This window comes from Hemibagrus wyckioides, linkage group LG21, assembly GCF_019097595.1.
Source record: "Hemibagrus wyckioides isolate EC202008001 linkage group LG21, SWU_Hwy_1.0, whole genome shotgun sequence".
Lineage (NCBI taxonomy): Eukaryota > Metazoa > Chordata > Actinopteri > Siluriformes > Bagridae > Hemibagrus > Hemibagrus wyckioides.
Genome location: NC_080730.1, coordinates 13,009,102 through 13,028,190, shown reverse-complemented (window position 1 = coordinate 13,028,190; position 19,089 = coordinate 13,009,102). Strand labels below are relative to the sequence as shown.

The 19,089-nt window shown below is 38.7% G+C and overlaps 1 protein-coding gene across 6 annotated transcripts in view; it reads right to left on the bottom strand.

Annotated features, from left to right (window-relative positions):
- Nucleotides 1-19,089, bottom strand: part of plekha6 (pleckstrin homology domain containing, family A member 6) — a 94,934-nt gene that overhangs the window by 38,817 nt on the left and 37,028 nt on the right. For 5 of the 6 annotated variants that reach the window (XM_058373853.1, XM_058373849.1, XM_058373851.1 and 2 more), the window contains 2 exons: nt 2,994-3,077; nt 1,402-1,534 (listed from right to left, as the gene is read on the bottom strand). In XM_058373853.1, the coding sequence (XP_058229836.1) occupies nt 1,402-1,518 (117 nt within the window). In that variant the 5' untranslated portion in view covers nt 1,519-1,534; nt 2,994-3,077. Of the gene's footprint in view, nt 1-1,401; nt 1,535-2,993; nt 3,078-5,028; nt 5,076-19,089 lie in introns of those variants that run through there. The other variant, XM_058373850.1, reaches the window with a different exon arrangement.

The window sequence follows — 19,089 nt, the reverse complement described above, 5'->3', positions numbered from 1 at the left end:
ATAATTTCATTTTTACTTTATTAGGAAATAAAACTTTTACATTTATGTTATTTGGCAGATGCACATATCCAGAGTGACTTTGAGAAGTACTAGGTAGTCTCACATCACACATCTAATTTGTTTTATTCCTCTTATACCATTGCCATTTATGTCATAATAATAAACTCTTTAACCACTTATAATAACATTTAATGTGGATTGTCCGTGACTAAAATTAGTTCTGGAGATCACTTATAGTATAACAGCTAATATAAACACCAGCCTCACCAGTCTAATAAAGCTAATTAAAAATCACCCAGCAGGTTGCCATGTTTCTGAAAAACCAAGGACCAAAACCTCCTCTGTCCTGAAAACTTTCCCTCAGCAGGAAACTTACTGACTGTTACAAAGCGCTTACATCTGAGATTCCTTCCATCTACTTACACAATGTCACCATATCAACAATTACACATTGGTCTTTGTTAAATAACAGCACATTTTTAATCCATTTATTGTTAAGCTTAGATTATGAGCAACATCCGGCATACACAAGTCCCTGTGAATGAGCTGTTACTATAGAAACAGTATTGCATTAGAACAAGCACATTAATATAAACCTGTGATATGAATTACAGCCGAAATGAGTGTCAGAGTTGCTGTTAGGGAAAATAAATCCATGAATCTTTTCAACTTAATCTTGGATTATAAACCTTCAGTGAATATTTGGTCCTATAATATAGCAGCAGCCAAATATTTGAACAAGCCTTCTAAGGCTTTGGGTTATTTTTATGTTATTTGGAATGAAAACACATCACAACTATTTTTTTTTAGATATCTTTATATTTTAGATTTCTTATAGCAGCCTTGAGAATTCAATTCAATTCAATTTTAACACTTTTAACAATGAACACTGTCTCAAGGCAGCTTTACATAAAAATAAAAATGACAAAGTTTAACATTAAAATATATATTTATCCCTAATGAGCAAGGAAAAACTTCCTGAGACGACATGAGGAAGAAACCTTGAGAGGAACCAGACTCCAAAGGGAAGCCATCCTCATCTGGGTGACACCGGAGAGAGCGATTATAAATACTGTCCTTTTTACAACTGTATATAGTCGGTGGAATTGTGTAGCTAGTGTAGCTATCTTCCTCTGAACCACTCAATGTGTTAGAGCCACCTGAAATACTTAAACTTGGCTTATTGGATGTTATAAAAAAATATAACATTTTTTGCTCAATTTACAAATTCAAATAAAGCCATGGTACAGTACTAGTGTGATTGTTTATATTGGTGAAAGAAAATACAGGATACAGTGGAATATTTATAACCATTCTAAATATATATCTAAATATATATCACTGTATCTATCTTCCTAGCTGCAGCTTCTTCTCCTGTTTTGTTTTTTACAGCGTACTGACCTGTGAGTGATTCTGGGCCTCTGAGGTTGAATGGGATGCCATGCTGAGGTTATTGGCATTGCTGTTTGCCTCAACGGTGCTGTTCGCGGGCCCTCTGCTCCCCGTCTTGCCATTCATGTCTGAATCCGAGCTCCTGCACAAACACAGGTACAAACAGTGAGCCATGACCTTTCCGCAGAGATCGTTCTCAAACTGATACACAGAGTGTGTGCACTGCAAAAGAGGACGACCCCAAAAAAAAAAAAAAAATTCTAAAAGTTACAGTAGGACTATGGGAAGGAAGCAGACATGCACACATGGAGCCACGTTATTTTTATCCTCCACTGGCAAAAGCGCAAGGCCGCACCCCAGAGGCTGTAGTTTAAGAACAGCCGATGGTTTTGAAAGAATGCGATTTGAGAATGTGAGAAGACGGACGGAGAACGAAGGAACTGCACATTGCATATGCTACCCTGTATTCGTCATTCAATTATATTAATCTCTGGTCTGGATGTTCCAAGCCCTCTTTCTCTCTCTCTCTCTCTCTCTCTTTCTCTCTCTCTTGAAGTCATTGATTTGCTGACCAGCAAGACAGACAAATTTACAACAAGTCTTTGAAGCTTACAACCAACTCAGACTGAAATATGAGCTTGATTAAATAGGAGCAGCTTTTAAGCAATAGGTCTACCAGTAGTGGATCATTCCGGCTCAGGAGGGATTCACTCAAGCAACCTGGAAGAAATCATTCATTGGAGAAAATTAAAAATTATACCACTAGGTTGTTACATGTAAAACAAGAAACATGTCCAGACAGACATCATAAACTCTGCACCAGATCATGTCAATGCCTTTAATTCATTTCAACTGAGATGAGAAAAAAAATGCAGAAAAGATCAGACTCATGAAAGACCTCTTCTGTAGAGGCATTAAACTTTATTAATGTGCTATGGAAGCCGTGTATTGATCCTAAACAATACATAGAGCATGAGCAGGGTGGAGGTAATGTCTCCGTGTGAGCTGGGCAACGCTCTCGTCATAAAAGATTTATCAGCAATCTGACAAATTCAAGGAAAACTGAACATTACTACACATATACACTGTGACGATTACATAAAAATACCATTAACCTTTATGGAAATTTGGATATTAGTGCATCAGTCATCAGGGTGATGCTAATGAATTAATTACACTTATACACACATACACAGAAAAATGGCTCTAATTTCTAAGAAGTGACCCTGATTAGACACACAGACTTTTCTTTCACCTCTTTCAATCTGGATGTTCATATTCATGTCGAAGTCTCACTTTATGTGTCTTCCTGATATTTTGAAATCCAACCCAAGTCACCGACACACGCTGGGTTTCCCATTCTCCCAAACATGATCTAATATTTTCTAGTCGAGGAATGAAAACGCCTCATCTATCGTCTTCAAGCTCTGTACTTTTCACTAGGTTAGGTTATTGGTTGAGTGACAGACAGACAGACAGACAGACAGGAAGGGAGGGAGAGAGAGAGAGAGAGAGAGAGAAAGAAAGAAAGAAAGAAAGAAAGAAAGAAAGAAAGAAAGAAAGAAAGAAAGAAAGAAAGAAAGAAAGAAAGGCACCCTTACAGCAACTCTTTCTGGATCTGTCCGTTCTCCTCCAGACGAGTATGGATCACTGGGAGCCCAGCTGGCCCGTTCGGCTCATTCTGACTGGAAAACAGAAAGCAGATGAACAGTAGTATAAATGTTTTGCAAGCTCCATGACACTTTTCCAGACTAGTCACAACAATCCTGTAAAACAGCAAAGCGGAGTCGCCCAACTTGCTTAATAATTCAACAGTTAGCAGTACAGTGTTACACTCAATCAATACACACCCATTTAGCTTTAGCCCTGTGTGTGTGCGTGTGTGTGTGACCATGGCCGTAACTGTCCAGAGGGTTAAACAATCACGAATAAATATTTGAAGCGAAACTAAACATAAAACTAGGGCAGCAATAACAGCATTCTCGCCTAGAGTGTGAAGAAATGTATCATATCCAAAATGCTAGTAGCCAAGCGACGCTATCATGCTCCGGTTCTGCCTTTAACCTGACAGCCACTCACTTTCAGCCACTTGTGACAGAACGCAGTATCTCGTCCCACTTTACAGAACTCAGATAGGCTGAGCTCCAGGGACTCGTGTCCTAAACGACAAGTGTTTCAAACTTTCTGCAGAAGGCAGCTGCTTCACAGGAACGGATTTCACATCTACTGGAGTAGGAGCGTGTGTGTGTGTGTGTGTGTGTGTTCTTTCCAGATCTGTAACACAGCCTACTGATGCTGCACTTCAGCGCGATCATAAATGTAAGTCTATGTTGTGTAGAGCTGATGAAGGCTTAAAACCCCATGTGCATTATATTATCGTAATATTGCAGAAGCAATATGCAAAGAAGCACAATAACAAAATCAAGTTTTATATAGCTTATTCTGAATATTCGTAAATAGAGGTTCCAGGTAATGCTGTCTGATTGTTAAGTGATATGTTTAATATGTTGAAAGGACTGTCATATACAAATATCACTATATTTCTATCCATATTGTGTTAATTATTATTTCTGCTCAGTTCTACAGAAGCGAGAGTAAGAACAAAAGCCATACACAATGGACAAAATATAAACAAATATAATATAAAGAGAATATTATATATATAAAAACAAACAAAATAGAAAGACAAACAAACTATAAAGCACTGTTTAGCAGTACAGTGCATTCTGCAGCTGTTGTGCCATAAGCTGAATTATTAAGAGGGAGAGATGTTAAGCGTTTTACACTCAGCATTTGGCTTTGACAGGGGAGGAGCTGGATAAGGGTCTGGATGACCAGAAAGCAGAATGAGAAGAGAAGCATAGATCTTTGGCAGAGTAGAAATGTCTCACTTCCTACGAAGAATTATGCTTTAGAATGACATGCCAAATAATACAAGCACAAGCTGTCGGGGCAGTCTGCTGTTTCCCATACTCTCTATCTCTCTAACTCACTCTCACGCACACACACAGACAAATTGCATGTAAAGGACAACAAACAACGGTCAGGAATCCAGTGGCTCTGAATACAGAGGGACAAATCTAGAACATCAGCTGAAAAACGTGTATGTGTGTGTGTGTGTGTGTGTGCATGTGTGTGTGTGTGTCTCTTAGGGTCTTGCAACTGAGCATGCTTTATCATGCATAACCCAGAAACCTATATAGAAACAGAACCAGTCCCTGTACTATATCCAACACATAAAAGACACAATTACATTCTCAAAAACACTCTAAATCCGTTCATGATTTTCAATCTATTCAGCTACACACAATATTTCTTGGAGCACATGGCCCATGATCGCTGACATTAAACACACGCCTAAACACCAACACTCACACAACGCTGAGGTACAAAGGCTTGAAAGGATCTCCTACGAGTCATGGATGTCTCCCTCCAGCACTGCATTGCAGTCCTGCCTGACCTCCAGCTCCGAGTTTCCAGTCATGCTGCCTCTGCAGCTGCCTGCCTCTCTGTAGCTCGCTCACTATAAACTTCCCCCCTATTCGTCTCTTCCACTCTCCCTCTCTCTCTCTCTCTCTCTCTCTCACGTTGCCGTGCTCCGCTAAAGCGTCCCTGCAGTGTCAACACCTCACCTACCTGACTCGCCGGTCCGCTCGGAACTTCAGCATATTTCCTCGGATCAATTATATAACAAACACGGTGAGTACCAGATGGCCAGAGAAACAGAGAGAGAGAGAGAGAGAGAGAGAGAGAGAGACAGAGACAGAGAGAGATAGAGAGACTGAGAGAGAGAGAGAGAGAGACAGAGAGAGAGAGAGAGAGAGAGAGAGAGAGAGAGAGAGAGAGCAGCTGATGCCAGGAGCGTCTGTTGGGTGCTAGATACAATAATTGCTGTCCTCCTTTCTCTCCTTGAGAACATAGCCTCTATCGTTCTCTCATTCTCTCTCTCTCTCTACTCCGCACTCTATGCCTTCGCTGTCACTCGTTCCCTCTCTCTATATCTCCCATGTGCTCTCCTGATTTCCAGAACTGCACTGCTCAGCTTGTTTGGTCCCTGCGACTGTCTGTCTTTTTCTCTCCTCCTCGTGTCTTCATTCTATCGAGAAGGAAACCCCCCCCCCCAGAAAAAAAAACACACAACATGACCATGTGACACCGAATGACCCGTGTGAGGATGGAAATCAGAGGGCAAAGATGTGGACATACATTAATAATGACCAACAAACCCATTGGGGGAGCCATGACTGCAAAACGTTCCACGGAGTGAGTTGAAAGGGGGCGTGGTCTAAACCCTGTTAGCCAGTCAGGACCCTCCTTCATCCTGATCTCACTCAGACACACTGTTGTTGCTTTACACAAATAAGATCAGTGTTTCATAGACAGCCATTGCTCGGTGTTAGAATGATAGAAATAATAATCTAATTCTGCATTCACACATACAACGATTTTATCCTTGCAAGTCGCCAGGAGGTGTTGCTACCCATGGTTGCCATAGTAATAACACTTGACAACAAATTTGTTTTCTTGCTACTAAAATTCTAGAGGGAGATTTGTGCAGCAGTGTATTTATACATCATATCATACGAGATTAAGGAGAATCAGTCTGAGCTCTTAGTCACGTATCACATGCGCTCTACGGTCTTCATTCTCACTGACAGCCACTGGACCAAGTCGCTCCATTTGTTCCATAAAGTTCAACGTTTCTCAACTTATCACTGGACACACCCACATCCAGTCATCAACGCTCTCTGTCGCTGGAAGTCACCAGCTCTCACTGAAAATAAATGATCTCCTGTCACTTCGTCGCTGCGAGTCGCTGTATGTGAATGTGAGCGTGGCATTTTTTATTCATGTGAGCCGTTTGAATCTATTATAACGGGGTTAGGTTTTATGAGCCTTTTTATACCAGGATGTCTGTCGCTGACAAGACAGAGTAAGTTGCATATTAAAAATATGTTCCATCTATTTAAATTCTATGTTTGATTTATAGGATCAGAGCAGAACATTTTCCTAATTATCATTTACAAAGCCTTGTAACGTGATGTAAATGAGTAACAATTTGACTATAGCATCACTTGCTCACACATTTAAAAAAAAATCAAGCAGACTAATAATGCTTTAATTAATTTATTTATTTATTACACTAGGCAAATAGATTTCACTTGTAGACATACTACAAGCACTGTAACTACTATAATCATCATTTATTTCTTCAGCAGCAGCAGTTCATGGTGGAAAAAGGGACGACGTTAATGATACCTTATGCCACAGGCTCCTTTCTAGTGATTTCGTAGAATAACTGTTTGTTAATAAAGATAATCTAATAAAGATAAAAACCTAAGTAGAAACGACAGAAGTAAAACGCTAAAGTCAGGCTATAAACCAACTATGTTACGGTCACATGACTTCAACATCACCACCACTAAATTTCTTTCAGTTTTTCTCTTTATTGTATTGTACTGTATTGTATTTATTATATTCACTGTGCTCTTTTTGCGGATGAATCTGTAAGAAAGAAATGATGGAGTTGGAACGGTTCGCAAATGTGTGAGTATAAACATAGCGAGGCTGCAGAAGAGGAGTTTTCCTGCTCGGTGTGATGACCTGTTTTCACTTGTTAGCAATTAGGACACGTAACAGCTTTAAAAACCATGAGTGGGGTCTTATTGATGCATTTTATGTTGTAGAATAAAACAGGAAAATATTCCTGAGCTTGTGTTAAGCATAGATCTTATTTTTGGCATTTGAACAAAAACCCATCAAAAAAAACCCCCCCAAAAAAACCTGTGACTTAAGAATGATGGATCCGGACATGCAAAAATGCGAACTCATTTCCAGGTTTTAGGACCCATTCCTGCAGCACTCTGTACGTAGCTGAGAGCTGACAACATAGACCTCCAGCTTACAGTCTAGCAGCTCTTTCTGAGCAGTTTTAGGCTTAATTGTGTACGATAGAGCGGGTGTGCTTCAACGACAAAGTAGATATTATTAAATATCATCAATATCCATCAGGGTTGCCAGGTTTATATCTTACAACAGAAATGTTCTGTCCAACACAGTCACCCTGTCTTTCACTTCCAGTTTTTTGTGTAAATGTATTTGATTTAATTTTTGCTATAAAACAAGATTTTGTCAGCCGTGTGAATAATATGATCACAAAAGCAATAAATCATGTGAGAAACTCACATCTGAAAAATGGAAGCATGGGAAAATAAATGAATCATTTGCTGTATACGGAAAAATGTGTGAAGCGTCTAACCCTTGGCCTGAATACTTGAACCGATTCTGGTCTTGTTTGGAGGTGGCGCTTGTATGGGGCGGCGCTTATAACCACAGCATTGTTTACATGTAGATGAATTCCTTCTGATTCCTGGACTGATTGTGCAACAGTGAAGGACCACATTTATTTTGGATGGATGGCATGCCATCATGAAGGAACATCAGCACACAAAGAGCTTTCTCATATAAGAAAATTAAAGCCATCCAAGTTGCATGACACTTTTCACCATGCGCTCAGTGCAAATGTACATACTGTAACAAAGTTCTCTAAAAGTTAGGATTTGTGTATCAGTAAGGTGTTCATGCCCTGCTCTGGACATCATGCTTTTCTGCTATCATGGAACCTGAAACAGGAAGTAATGTGAGAAGTTAAACCAGTTATGGCATGAGAGCTTCCACACACTCTGTGGTTCTGTATCAGAGGTCAGTGGAAATGAGCCTCGGGCCAGTATTCAAAAGGTCCAAGGATAGGTTTTTTGGATTTAGATCATTCTTGACCTCGAAAGCAGCTCTCACACTTTAAACTTGAGTCTGGAAAAAAATGCATGCATGAAGAAAAAAAAAAAACATGAATTTTACGTGATTTTTCTCTAACTCCAGAGTCACTGCCTTCACCGAATGAATTAATGAAAATGAATTACGTTCTTAATATTCTTCTCACTCTTCAGGTAACGTTTCGAATGGCAGCCATGTTGTCCTTTGCGATGATCCTTACCCTCAATCACTTTGACCTTATCAATTTATAGATGCATTACGCTGCCTTCTGATTGTATCTCTGCACAGTGATTTTGAGCATGAGTCCGTGCACTATACGCAAAAACCTCCTCCTTCCACTCCTCTGTGCTGTTTCTAACTTCTGCATGAACCTGTAGACATGCATATCTTCTGGATTTAAGCTCCAGAGTTAGAAACTCTGACCTAAGCTACTGTGCTGCATTTGGATTTGCTTACAGATTAGCTCTCGCAGCTGCTTTTCAGATGAACGTTATGATTCACTTTCTAACGAACACACAAGCTAAAGGAACGAGGAAGGTCATTCAGGGGGGTCAGTTTGTTATCAGTGGTCATGGGGTTTCACAGTGAATTCTATTAATAAGTGCACAAACAGCAGCTTCACTCATAGATCACCCAGTGACAGCACAGACAATAAGCAGCTTATGATTTCTATTGAGGTGGAAGGTTTTATTTATAAATTTATTTATTTTCAAATCCCACAAGAGTTTTTTTTTTTTTTTGTCCTGATGTCATACAGATACTCAGTGCTTTGTTGTGGCAAGTCAGCTATAAAAAAATGACCTATAAAAATACAGCAAGCAAGGGCATGTTCACAGAAAATGATTTCTGCTCCTGTTAATATTTCCAAATTAATCAGTATTAAATAATGATGTAATCTTGTCAATCCATTGATCCCAGTCTGACAAACTGCATGTCTTACTTTGCTCTGACTTGGCAAAACATCTCGGCGTATAAAAGACTGTTTCCCCAAACACTCAAGTTCAGCTGTGTGGAGTGTATCTGGCACTGTGCCTACTCCGATTCTACTCCATATTCCCAATTCACTGCTACTGAATATTCTCCAACCATTCCTTTATATAAATAAATAAGTCAACAAACATTTGGTATAGAACATGATAAGCCTTGGTAGATCCTTCCTCATTTCTGGCAAAGGAAACCCTTGTGGGGTTTTTTTATTATTATTTTTTTTTACACCAGACCCAAAGAAATAGGTGATAACTGTGATAAAAAGGACACACCAAACAAAAGGTCATTACTAAAATACTGGTTTTCTATGATGACGACAAACTCTAGTGTAATTCCACTGACATCACAGATTCATTTCATCAACACATGCACAGCAATGATAATATGTCCAATCACATGATGAATCTCTACCATACTGTGTGTGTGTGTATGTGTGTGTGTGTGTGTGTATGTGTGTGCGTGCACAAGCCCCTCCCCAACTGTGTTTCACAAAGATGGCGGACACACACTCACAAGTCACCACTTCACAGCAGCCACATCCACAGTGCCAGGGCTGTTGGAGGACGCAGTGGACGAGTGGAGGGAGGGATGGGGGATGGATAATTAGGCACCAGTGTGACACGGTAAGCCAGTGCATGGTTATGGCTGTACTGCACCGCGACTCCACGCATGCTGCTAATAGATAATTAACTACAATCCACATGATGCATAATAATGGCGTTGTCATTATTATTTACTTATTTAATATAGTTTATTTATATAAAAAAGAAGAAGAATATAAGAGTACATCAGTGCCCAGGTAACAGTCATCTCTTGCCACTTTGTGGTCATAAATAAGGTGTAATTATTTATTTTTTTTGTCTGTAAATATTCTAAATTTACTTAAATATAATGAAATGAAACTGAAATGTTCAGTTCCATGCTGCAAATCTACCAAAACTGATAAGAGCTTGAAGCTGTTCTACCAGGCCTTTCTGCACAAGATCTATTTGAATTTCTTCGATTATTTCCTCAAATTCTTGCCAGATATTGCTTTGTATCAGATGAGCCAATAAAAACCCTCTCTTGAGTTTTCTGTTATGAATTAGAACTAAAAGAAAGGAGCCATGTTTAAACAGAAAATCTAAACAGAGTATTCTGTACTGCAGCTCATATCTGTAATAATGCAAGCTCATAACTGGAGATATTAGTGTGTGTGTGTGTGTGTGTGTGTGTAGTTGTCCAGCTGAACCACTTCATCATGGCATTCAAGATTAATTGTGCAATGAAATTGTGAGTTGACTTTAATTTCCTTGTTCAAACCCTTTCACTGACATTACCACTAATTGTCCCTGTGCTATCACCGCTGTGGTGGGGGGGTTAACTCCCAGTGCTGGTCCCATGCCTGAATAAAATTAGAGGGTTGTGTCAGGAAGGCCAAAATCAAATATGTGGATCGGATGATCCTCTGTGGCAACACAGAACAGGGAGCAGCCAAAGGACAACAACAAGAACTGACAATGCTACTAATTAACCATTTCAGACATAGTGCCATAGTGACACAACAGGGCTTTAGGCCCCATTTTAACCTTTTAGTGCTTCAGAACACTCTGCTCACACTTTCACGCCACTGTAACTGTGCTATCAATAACAGTGTCCCCCTGCGTCCCCAGCATGGCAGACAACCTCCGACTTCAAAGTGATTAACGAAAATACTGCAGCAACCAACAAACTGGCTGAAGAATCACAAACACTTCACTATAAACAAATTTAATGTTATTGTTTTGCTGCAGCAGGGACTCAGGGACTCAGGGACTGCAGCAGAATTTTGCTTAAGATGATTTAACATTTGAATGCGTTTAATCAAAACAGTAAAAAGTGATATAGTATATAATAAAGGATGTCCTTGCTTACTGTTCTGTTGAGATTTGCTTCATGTTTTATATGAAGATTCCTGCATTTAGATTCAGATCTGTTTCTGATGTATACTGACATCTAGTGTAAAGATGCCTGAAGTGCATCAGACAATCAGACTTGGTCACTAAGTACAGAAAACCAATTGTATTTTATTCCAGATACAGTAAAAAATACATTTTCCTCGTTCCCTTTCTTGCACTGTACAGTTTATTATATATATATATATATATATATATATATATATAGAGAGAGAGAGAGAGAGAGAGAGAGAGAAAGAGAGAGAGAGAGAGAGAGAGAGAGAAGCCCTGTTGGCAGTAAGAAGGACAACCTGCATTTAAACCGCAGATAATTTATAATAAAACACTCTCCTGTGTAGTTGTGGAGGTTTGATCTCTCATTCACCCAAACAGATCAATAGCTCTTGGTGCAGAAAGGCAGCTGAGTGAAATCGCAGTCAGCAGCCAGCTCGGTGTATCACAACACTTTTCACACTTCACGCACTTCTAAACAGCATTGAACATCCACTTCTGAAGCTCTAATGCACCATATTGGCACGATGCATGTGTTGCTTTGACTAATTTAATATCATGTAAACAAGTAGAACTCAATCCCAATGAGTATAGAGCTTTGTACACCACAAAATCTATTAAAATATACCATAACTATGTTTGTACTAATACCAGAATCAAATCAGTTTCTCTGGATAAATCCACACAAATCCTACATGTAACCACTGTTTTTTATTGCATTAGCAATATTTTCTACTGGCAGATTGACAGGTGGCAAAAATCTAACATAGAGCGGGACACAGAGTTCCAGAGTGTAAGCATAAGAAGCATCTCTATAGAACATATAGGAAGTAAACTATTTTACTGTCAGGTTAGCACCAAACACACAGGACTTACCAACAGAGCAAACACTGGTCTACCAACAGCTAAGTGACAGCTTTGCACATGATTCACATATTTTAGTCATGTCTTGTACAGCACCCATTGTCCAGCTTTTGTCTTCTGTTGTCAGTACTGCACCTGATTCATGTTTATGTTGTTGACTTGCTTTGTTATATAGTATATACCTGAGAGGAAGTTAAATCGTACCATGGATTCAGCGGATTTTTTTCAAGGGCAATAGAAACTCCTGGAGAAGAACCGGCTGCTGTGGGAGCAATAAGGGAAGGAAGAGCATGCTAGAATAGTTTAAAACTCTTTGAAGATTATTAGAAAAGGGGAAGCACAACATGCTGAAATCATCTCCTACCCTTCCAGCCCCAGTGAGGATGTCACCCTATCTTGTTGCTCAGCTAAGGACATACCTCTACCGGTCTGCCAGGAAGAGGATAGTATTATGGCTCACAGACTCCCCATGACCCTCACTCAGTATCCTGACTCTCTCTATGTCACTTTGAATATCACTCATCTTTCTGCTCCACTACTCCGCCTTTTTGCACTGCTTTGGATTTGCACCGCCTTCCTGATCTGCTTTAGACATTGCTTTGAATGTTGCCCCTCTTTCATGCTCTGCTTCAGACATTGCCCCACCACCCTCCACTGCTCCGGACATTGCCCCATCTTCCTGCACTGCTTCAAACATCGCAATTCCTTGCTGATCCGCTTCGGACATCACTCCGTCTCCCTGCTCTGCTTCGGATGTTACTCAAAATTCCAGCTCCTCTTCGGACACTGCTCCTCCTTTCCTGCTCTGCTCCAAATATCACTCAACCTCATTGCTTAACTAAAGACCTTGCTTGTTCCCCCTGCTTTGTGGTGTATTTGGATCTCCTGTTTGCTACATGGATAAGGGTCACTCCCCACTCTGACCTTGTGGAGAAAATCACTCCCCCCTCTGCTTCTGTGGAGGACATTGCTTCCCATTCAGGCTTTGTGGAGAATGTCTATCTCCCTTCTGTCAAGGACTTTGCTCAAGGTAACTTCACACTTGCTGCTGCATCTTGAATTGATCGCTCTTTAAACAAAATATACACTGCCTACATATCTGCCTGCCCTACAAATACCTTACATTCAGACATTTGCCTGGTGCTGTGACCTGGATCTTGTTTGAACAAACTCTATGAAATCTACACAGTTCATTTGCTTGTAATGATGATAATTCCATTCTTTCCACAGCATGGTTCAAGTCTCAAATCAGTCAGTAGATCTGCATTAATTTGGTACAGTAGCATGTTTTGGTTCGTAGTTTCCGGCTGTAACATGACTGACTGTAAGATGACTGATAGGTTAACATTCATGTGCTTGCTGTAATACATAATTCTTTCCATAGTAACAGCTCACATAATGTAAGACCAATGAATGGATTTTGAAAGTAAAGAGCCTAATTGTTAATAGGGTGAGGTTTTTGTTAGGAGACATTTTGTGTTTTTCATTAATAAATTAAATACTGTAATTGTTGGCAAATTGCTGCAGTATAAGTAGAAAAACACCACAGAAAACATACAAAAGTAATGCATTTCCGCTTGTATTATTATGTATTATTCTCGAATAACCGCACCTATCTGTGTCATGAATTATTTCCTATATAAATCCTGCAAACATTATCCTAATAATATTTGAGATACAGCACTAATGAGACACACAGTTCACACAGACTTAATACAACTCTATAGTATAAAGTCAAACAACACCAACTGTGTTAAAGGTTTCTTCAGTATGATATGAATAAGAGTGCTGGGATAAACACAGGAGTGTCTTTATGATTAGGTCTGATGTATATATGGATCATTTTTCAACAAGTATGGATTATTCCTAGGCTCTGTTAGATTCTGAAGAAACGGAATTTCCAAATCTCATTGCTACTTAAACTTCATTCTGACTGGCCAGAATACGTGTTGCTTCATTGTCCATAACATCATAGCCTTGAGATGTCCTTGAGGCAGAGCTCATTCTAAAACATTATACACTTCTCATACTTATTGAACATGTATTGCAAATGTTCATCCAAAATGTACATTACATGTAAAGAAAAATAAAAATAAAACTTGTCTGGGTAATGGAGAGTGATAATTAGTCCTAGAATTACTCCCTCACACCACCTCACTGTTTATTTTTTCCTCCAGAATTGGAAAAAAATTATTCTGCCCTGCTTTATTCCTTCCATCATACATTTAAAGTGTCAGAATAGAGCAAAATAGAAAAATAGAGTAACTGGAATTTGGAGAGAGAGGAATATATCAGTCCACTGGGTCATATTTCTCGCAAGCTTGCAGTCAATCGATGGTCCATCAATCTTGTGAGAAGGCTAGAGTATATATATCTGTCAGAATCATCCTGATGACATCATACACAAGGGACTGATGAGTGTCTAGTGTCTGGCTTGCTGCTTTCTTCCACTTTTGTCTCTCGCTAAAACTCTTTAGAGAATAATTTGTCTCCCTCTAATGTCATAAAGCAGGCTGTAAGAGAAGGACAGCTTGCGTAATAATAATATGCTTTACAGCTTACAACCACATTTTCTTGCAATGTTTAGAAATCTAAACAGCAATCTTTTAAATAATCACTAATCTATAATGACTGAGGATTCCATGACTTCTTATCTAATCTTTTATGTATTTATTGTGCAATCCTACCTTGACAGTTCTCATGAAGGGGTTTGTGTGCTGGGCCGGCTAAACATGTACGACAGAAACCGGCGTGATAAAAAAAAAAAAAAAAAAAGAAGAAGCTCATCGAGATTAAAGCGTATCAAAAAACACACACCTGACATTCCTGCCAAATGTCAAACAAGACTGCAATTACAGTCAGAGTTGCAAAGGCGAACAAAGCAATAGCTTACTGGTGCTGGCTCCTGAGCAGCAAGGAGATGGAGAGGTATTGATGGAGCTGCGGATGCCGCAATCAGAGCAGAGATTATTGGAGATAAAAACTAATCTGGCTGTACATAAATCATGCTGTGACAGGTGAAAATGCATACCAATAGTAGCACACACCTTGGACTAACTAGTGCCACGCATTCGTGATTTCACATTCATTTTCCGTTTTCTGAAAAGACTGAGAGAGTACTTTCTGTGTGTGTTTGTGTGTGTGTGTGTGTGTGTGTGTGCTGTAACTATAAATCTGCACACAGACTGAAATTTTAGCCTTGAATGGTGATTTCATCAGCTGTCAGAGTTTGGCACGTAACAAAAAAGCCCTAAAGAATAAGATAGTATATTGATCTCTCGGATGTTATTTGATCTTGAAGCCTGGAGTATCTGCAGTATCTCTTGAGTCAAACGTGAGCTTTTTAATCGCACATGGTTGCTTAAGGTGATCAAATGAGCCACATGACAAAGAGGCTGAGGACAATTTTGGAAGATAAAACTCTAGACGTTTCACAACGGACCGAAATATGATATCATACCTATACAACACAAAGTGGTTTTGATGACCAGATGTCAGTTTGGAAAAAACTAAAGATATCAGTACTCGTTGATCAAACACAAACAAGTTTGATATCAAAGAAAAATAGCACCTTCTTCCATCACAGGGCAAACCACATGTATAAAAGACTGCAAGTGGTCTGAAAAACACAGTGTCAAGCAGATGAAGAGGAGGATCATGTTTGCCGGTGATCCTGCTTGTATTCTGTCTTTCTCAAGACTGTCCAGCAGGACCTGGAATCTTGAGCAACATCTACCTGAAAGGGCAATGGTGTGGCTGAAACATACCAGTGAAACAAAGAAAAAATGAAGACTCTTTTGTTGCACGCCAAGGGCGTCAACAAAATGCTGCAGCAGAGATGCCACTAGTCAGGGTGGAAGATCAGGGTTAGGAAAGCGCTTTAAACTCACAGATTACATTCGGAAACTGGCTTCATCAATTAAAACACAAGACAAGTCAAAGCGGCAGTCTGTACATCTGAAGGACTGGAAAATTCCCTATTCATTCCTTCATTAAATCACTACTAAAGCCTTTAATCTGAAAAATAACAGAAGGATGGAAAAAGAGCTTCCTCCTTTGAACAAGTATTAAACATGATTTATTCAATGAAAGATGTTCACTGATGGATCCCGGATATGAGATAAGGAATGAATCAAATTAGCGAGCAGCAAGCTGTTACACAAGCCATCTGCTGACAGACCAGATTGAAAACATCAATATAAGTAATTTTTTTTCTGTTGTTGTTCTTGTTCAAGGTTACTGTTAAGTGGCTTTCTTGTGCAACTTCAATAGAGCAGCATAATGTTTATACATTGTAGCTGGTACATGCTCTTCCTTCTCACAATCTCAGTCTCCACTGATTTCCACTCTTCTTGCATTTCCACTCATTTTGTATTGGTTTGCACACCCAGCATTTTGGGCTTCCTTCATTATAACAAGCAACACAAATAATCAAATAGTTAAGGCTAAGATATTAATAATAAATCAAAAATATAAAAAAAGTGGTGCATTTTTATCTTCCCTATTAAAATCCAAACTTTTGCACTCTCCTAAACCTTACACTTTTTGTAAGTGTATATATATATATATATATATATATATATATATATATATATATATATATACATACATATATATATATATATATATATATATATATATATATATATATATATATACATACATATATATATATATATAAATCAATCCAATAAAATCCCCATTGTTGCTTGTACGTTATAGATGAAAGTTTCATATCAGAGTTGAGATCCGTACTCAGAGTTGAGATCAGAACTACATGACATGCAAAGCCAACACTGGCAGAGAGGAAAATGTGCAGCCTCGCTCATACTTACAGGTAATTTGATCTCATGGCCCACGATAATTATTACACACAATTTCCTCCAACATATACAGTGTGTACAGAATGTGCGTAAAAAAAAAAAATGCTGAGTGAGGGTGAAAAACAACCCTATTTAAAAACTGTAGAAACAAAGAGTGGGAAAAAATGAAGTGGGGCAAAAACACACGCACACACAAATCTCCCACTGTGCCTCTAAACTGTATGTATATACATACCGTGTATCTATCGATAGATAGATAGATAGATAGATAGATAGATAGATAGATAGATAGATAGATAGATAGATAGATAGATAGATAGATAGATAGATAGATAGATAGATAGATAGATAGATAGATGTGTATTATTGTGTATGCCCTCTTCCAAAACAGCTCTGAACTATGGACTCCACAACATCTCAAAAGGTGTGCTGTGGTATCTGGCACCAAAACGTTAGCAGCAGATTATAAGTCCTGTAAGTTGAGAGATTTTGAGAGGTCTCCATGATCAGACATGTTTGTGCAGCACATTTTACAGGCACTTGACTGGATTGAGATCAGTGGAATTTAGAGGCCCAAGTAAACACCTTGATCTCTTTGTCATGTTCCTCAAACCATTCTTGGATAGTTTTTCCATTGTCCTGCTAAAAGTGGTCACTACCTTTATAGGAATACTGTTGCCATGAAGGGGGTACTGGGTCTGCAGCAATGTTTAGGTAGGAGCAGGTATTTGTAGTGATTGTTATGAATGTTATTCACTCATTCAGTCAGTGCTAGAGACGATGCAGCAAAATAGGCATGCAGTAAAGCTTTATGTTCTCATTCCAAATATAAATAATTGAATTAAGGAATCCTAATTCGTAATTTGGAATACAACAAGTCTAGAGAGCTCAGAAAATCCCCAAACATTCACTGCTTAACAGCTACCAGATCATCTGTGCGATTTAATTATCTTGGATGGGCTAAACATGAAAACAAACATTAACAAGTAGGAGTTGAATTGGTTCCTATGTGCAGATGCTAAACATTAAGGCGTTAATATAGTTTTAAGTGCTCTTTTGATGAGGAAACAGTGACTCAGATATAACCATGTGGGTGTCTGCAGAGGGTAATCATGAAATTAGCCTTTTATGGAGTTTCAAAATGAATGATACAATTCAGGCCAAGCAAATCTTTCCTACTCTGCTCTGATATACTGATGGCATATTGTGGGCCACACTTTTACAAATCATGTACTGCAGCAGAGAGATTTTACAGCTTTAGCACAGGTGCAGTGTAGATGGATGCAGTCATTAAAAAACTGCTCGACTTCCATTTCAGACTTAATCAGGAGACACACACCGGGTCTCATTTAGCAATCTTTTCATAAAACTGTGCATGAATGTTTCTGCAGGTCACACCTATCTAATAATTCCTGTCAGATATATGAATGTATTGTTAATGCAGATATTCTACATAGTCACGTGTGTGTGTGTGTGTGTGTGTGTGTGTGTGTTGATAAATATTTAACACTCACAAATTGCAAAATAGTCTCATGACGCAGCAGATTTATATTTTTTTCATACAATAATCATAAATCTCAAAAAAGGTGAAAATGACAAAATAACGCTTAAATGATTAAAGAGCACCTTCTGAGCTAATCTTACAACAACGCAGTTAACACAGTCACGCATTAACTCCCTCCTGATACATGGTGCCATTTCTTTTGTCCTAACTAGATGGCTAGTCTTATTTGTCCTCATTTATGGATTTGTTTCGAATTGTTTTCTTCCACCTTATTAACATAAACTGACAATAATGATTGAAATAAAAAAAGCTGTCTGTTTGTCAGTGTAATCCATATTAAAATGGGCAGTAACTTATTATACGAATATTCAATATTCAATACTTTTTTTACTATCTTGGGGATCATGTAGAATGCAAATGCTTTTTTTTAACTAACAAGATTCTCATGAATACCAAATACTTTGTGTAAATGCTCCTGTGAACAATTTACAAACAAATCTGTTCATATACAGTTTGATGTGTTAAATGAGGCTCATTTGATACAACAAGAATTCTGTTTGTCAAATAAAAATTTATATATAATTTCATGACCCAGATAAGAAGATCTCATCTATGCATTATTTCAAGTGACGGTTGATCAAATCACACTTCAGCATCTTCTGAAAGTCTTTATTTTATACTATTTACAGTTACGCTTTTATGATGAACGTTTTCAATCTCTCACCAACACACACACACGCATACAGAGAGGTGTTTAAAAAGCATTCCTCAGAACAATACATCTTCCTTATGGCCACTGAAGTCAAACCAAACTGGTCTA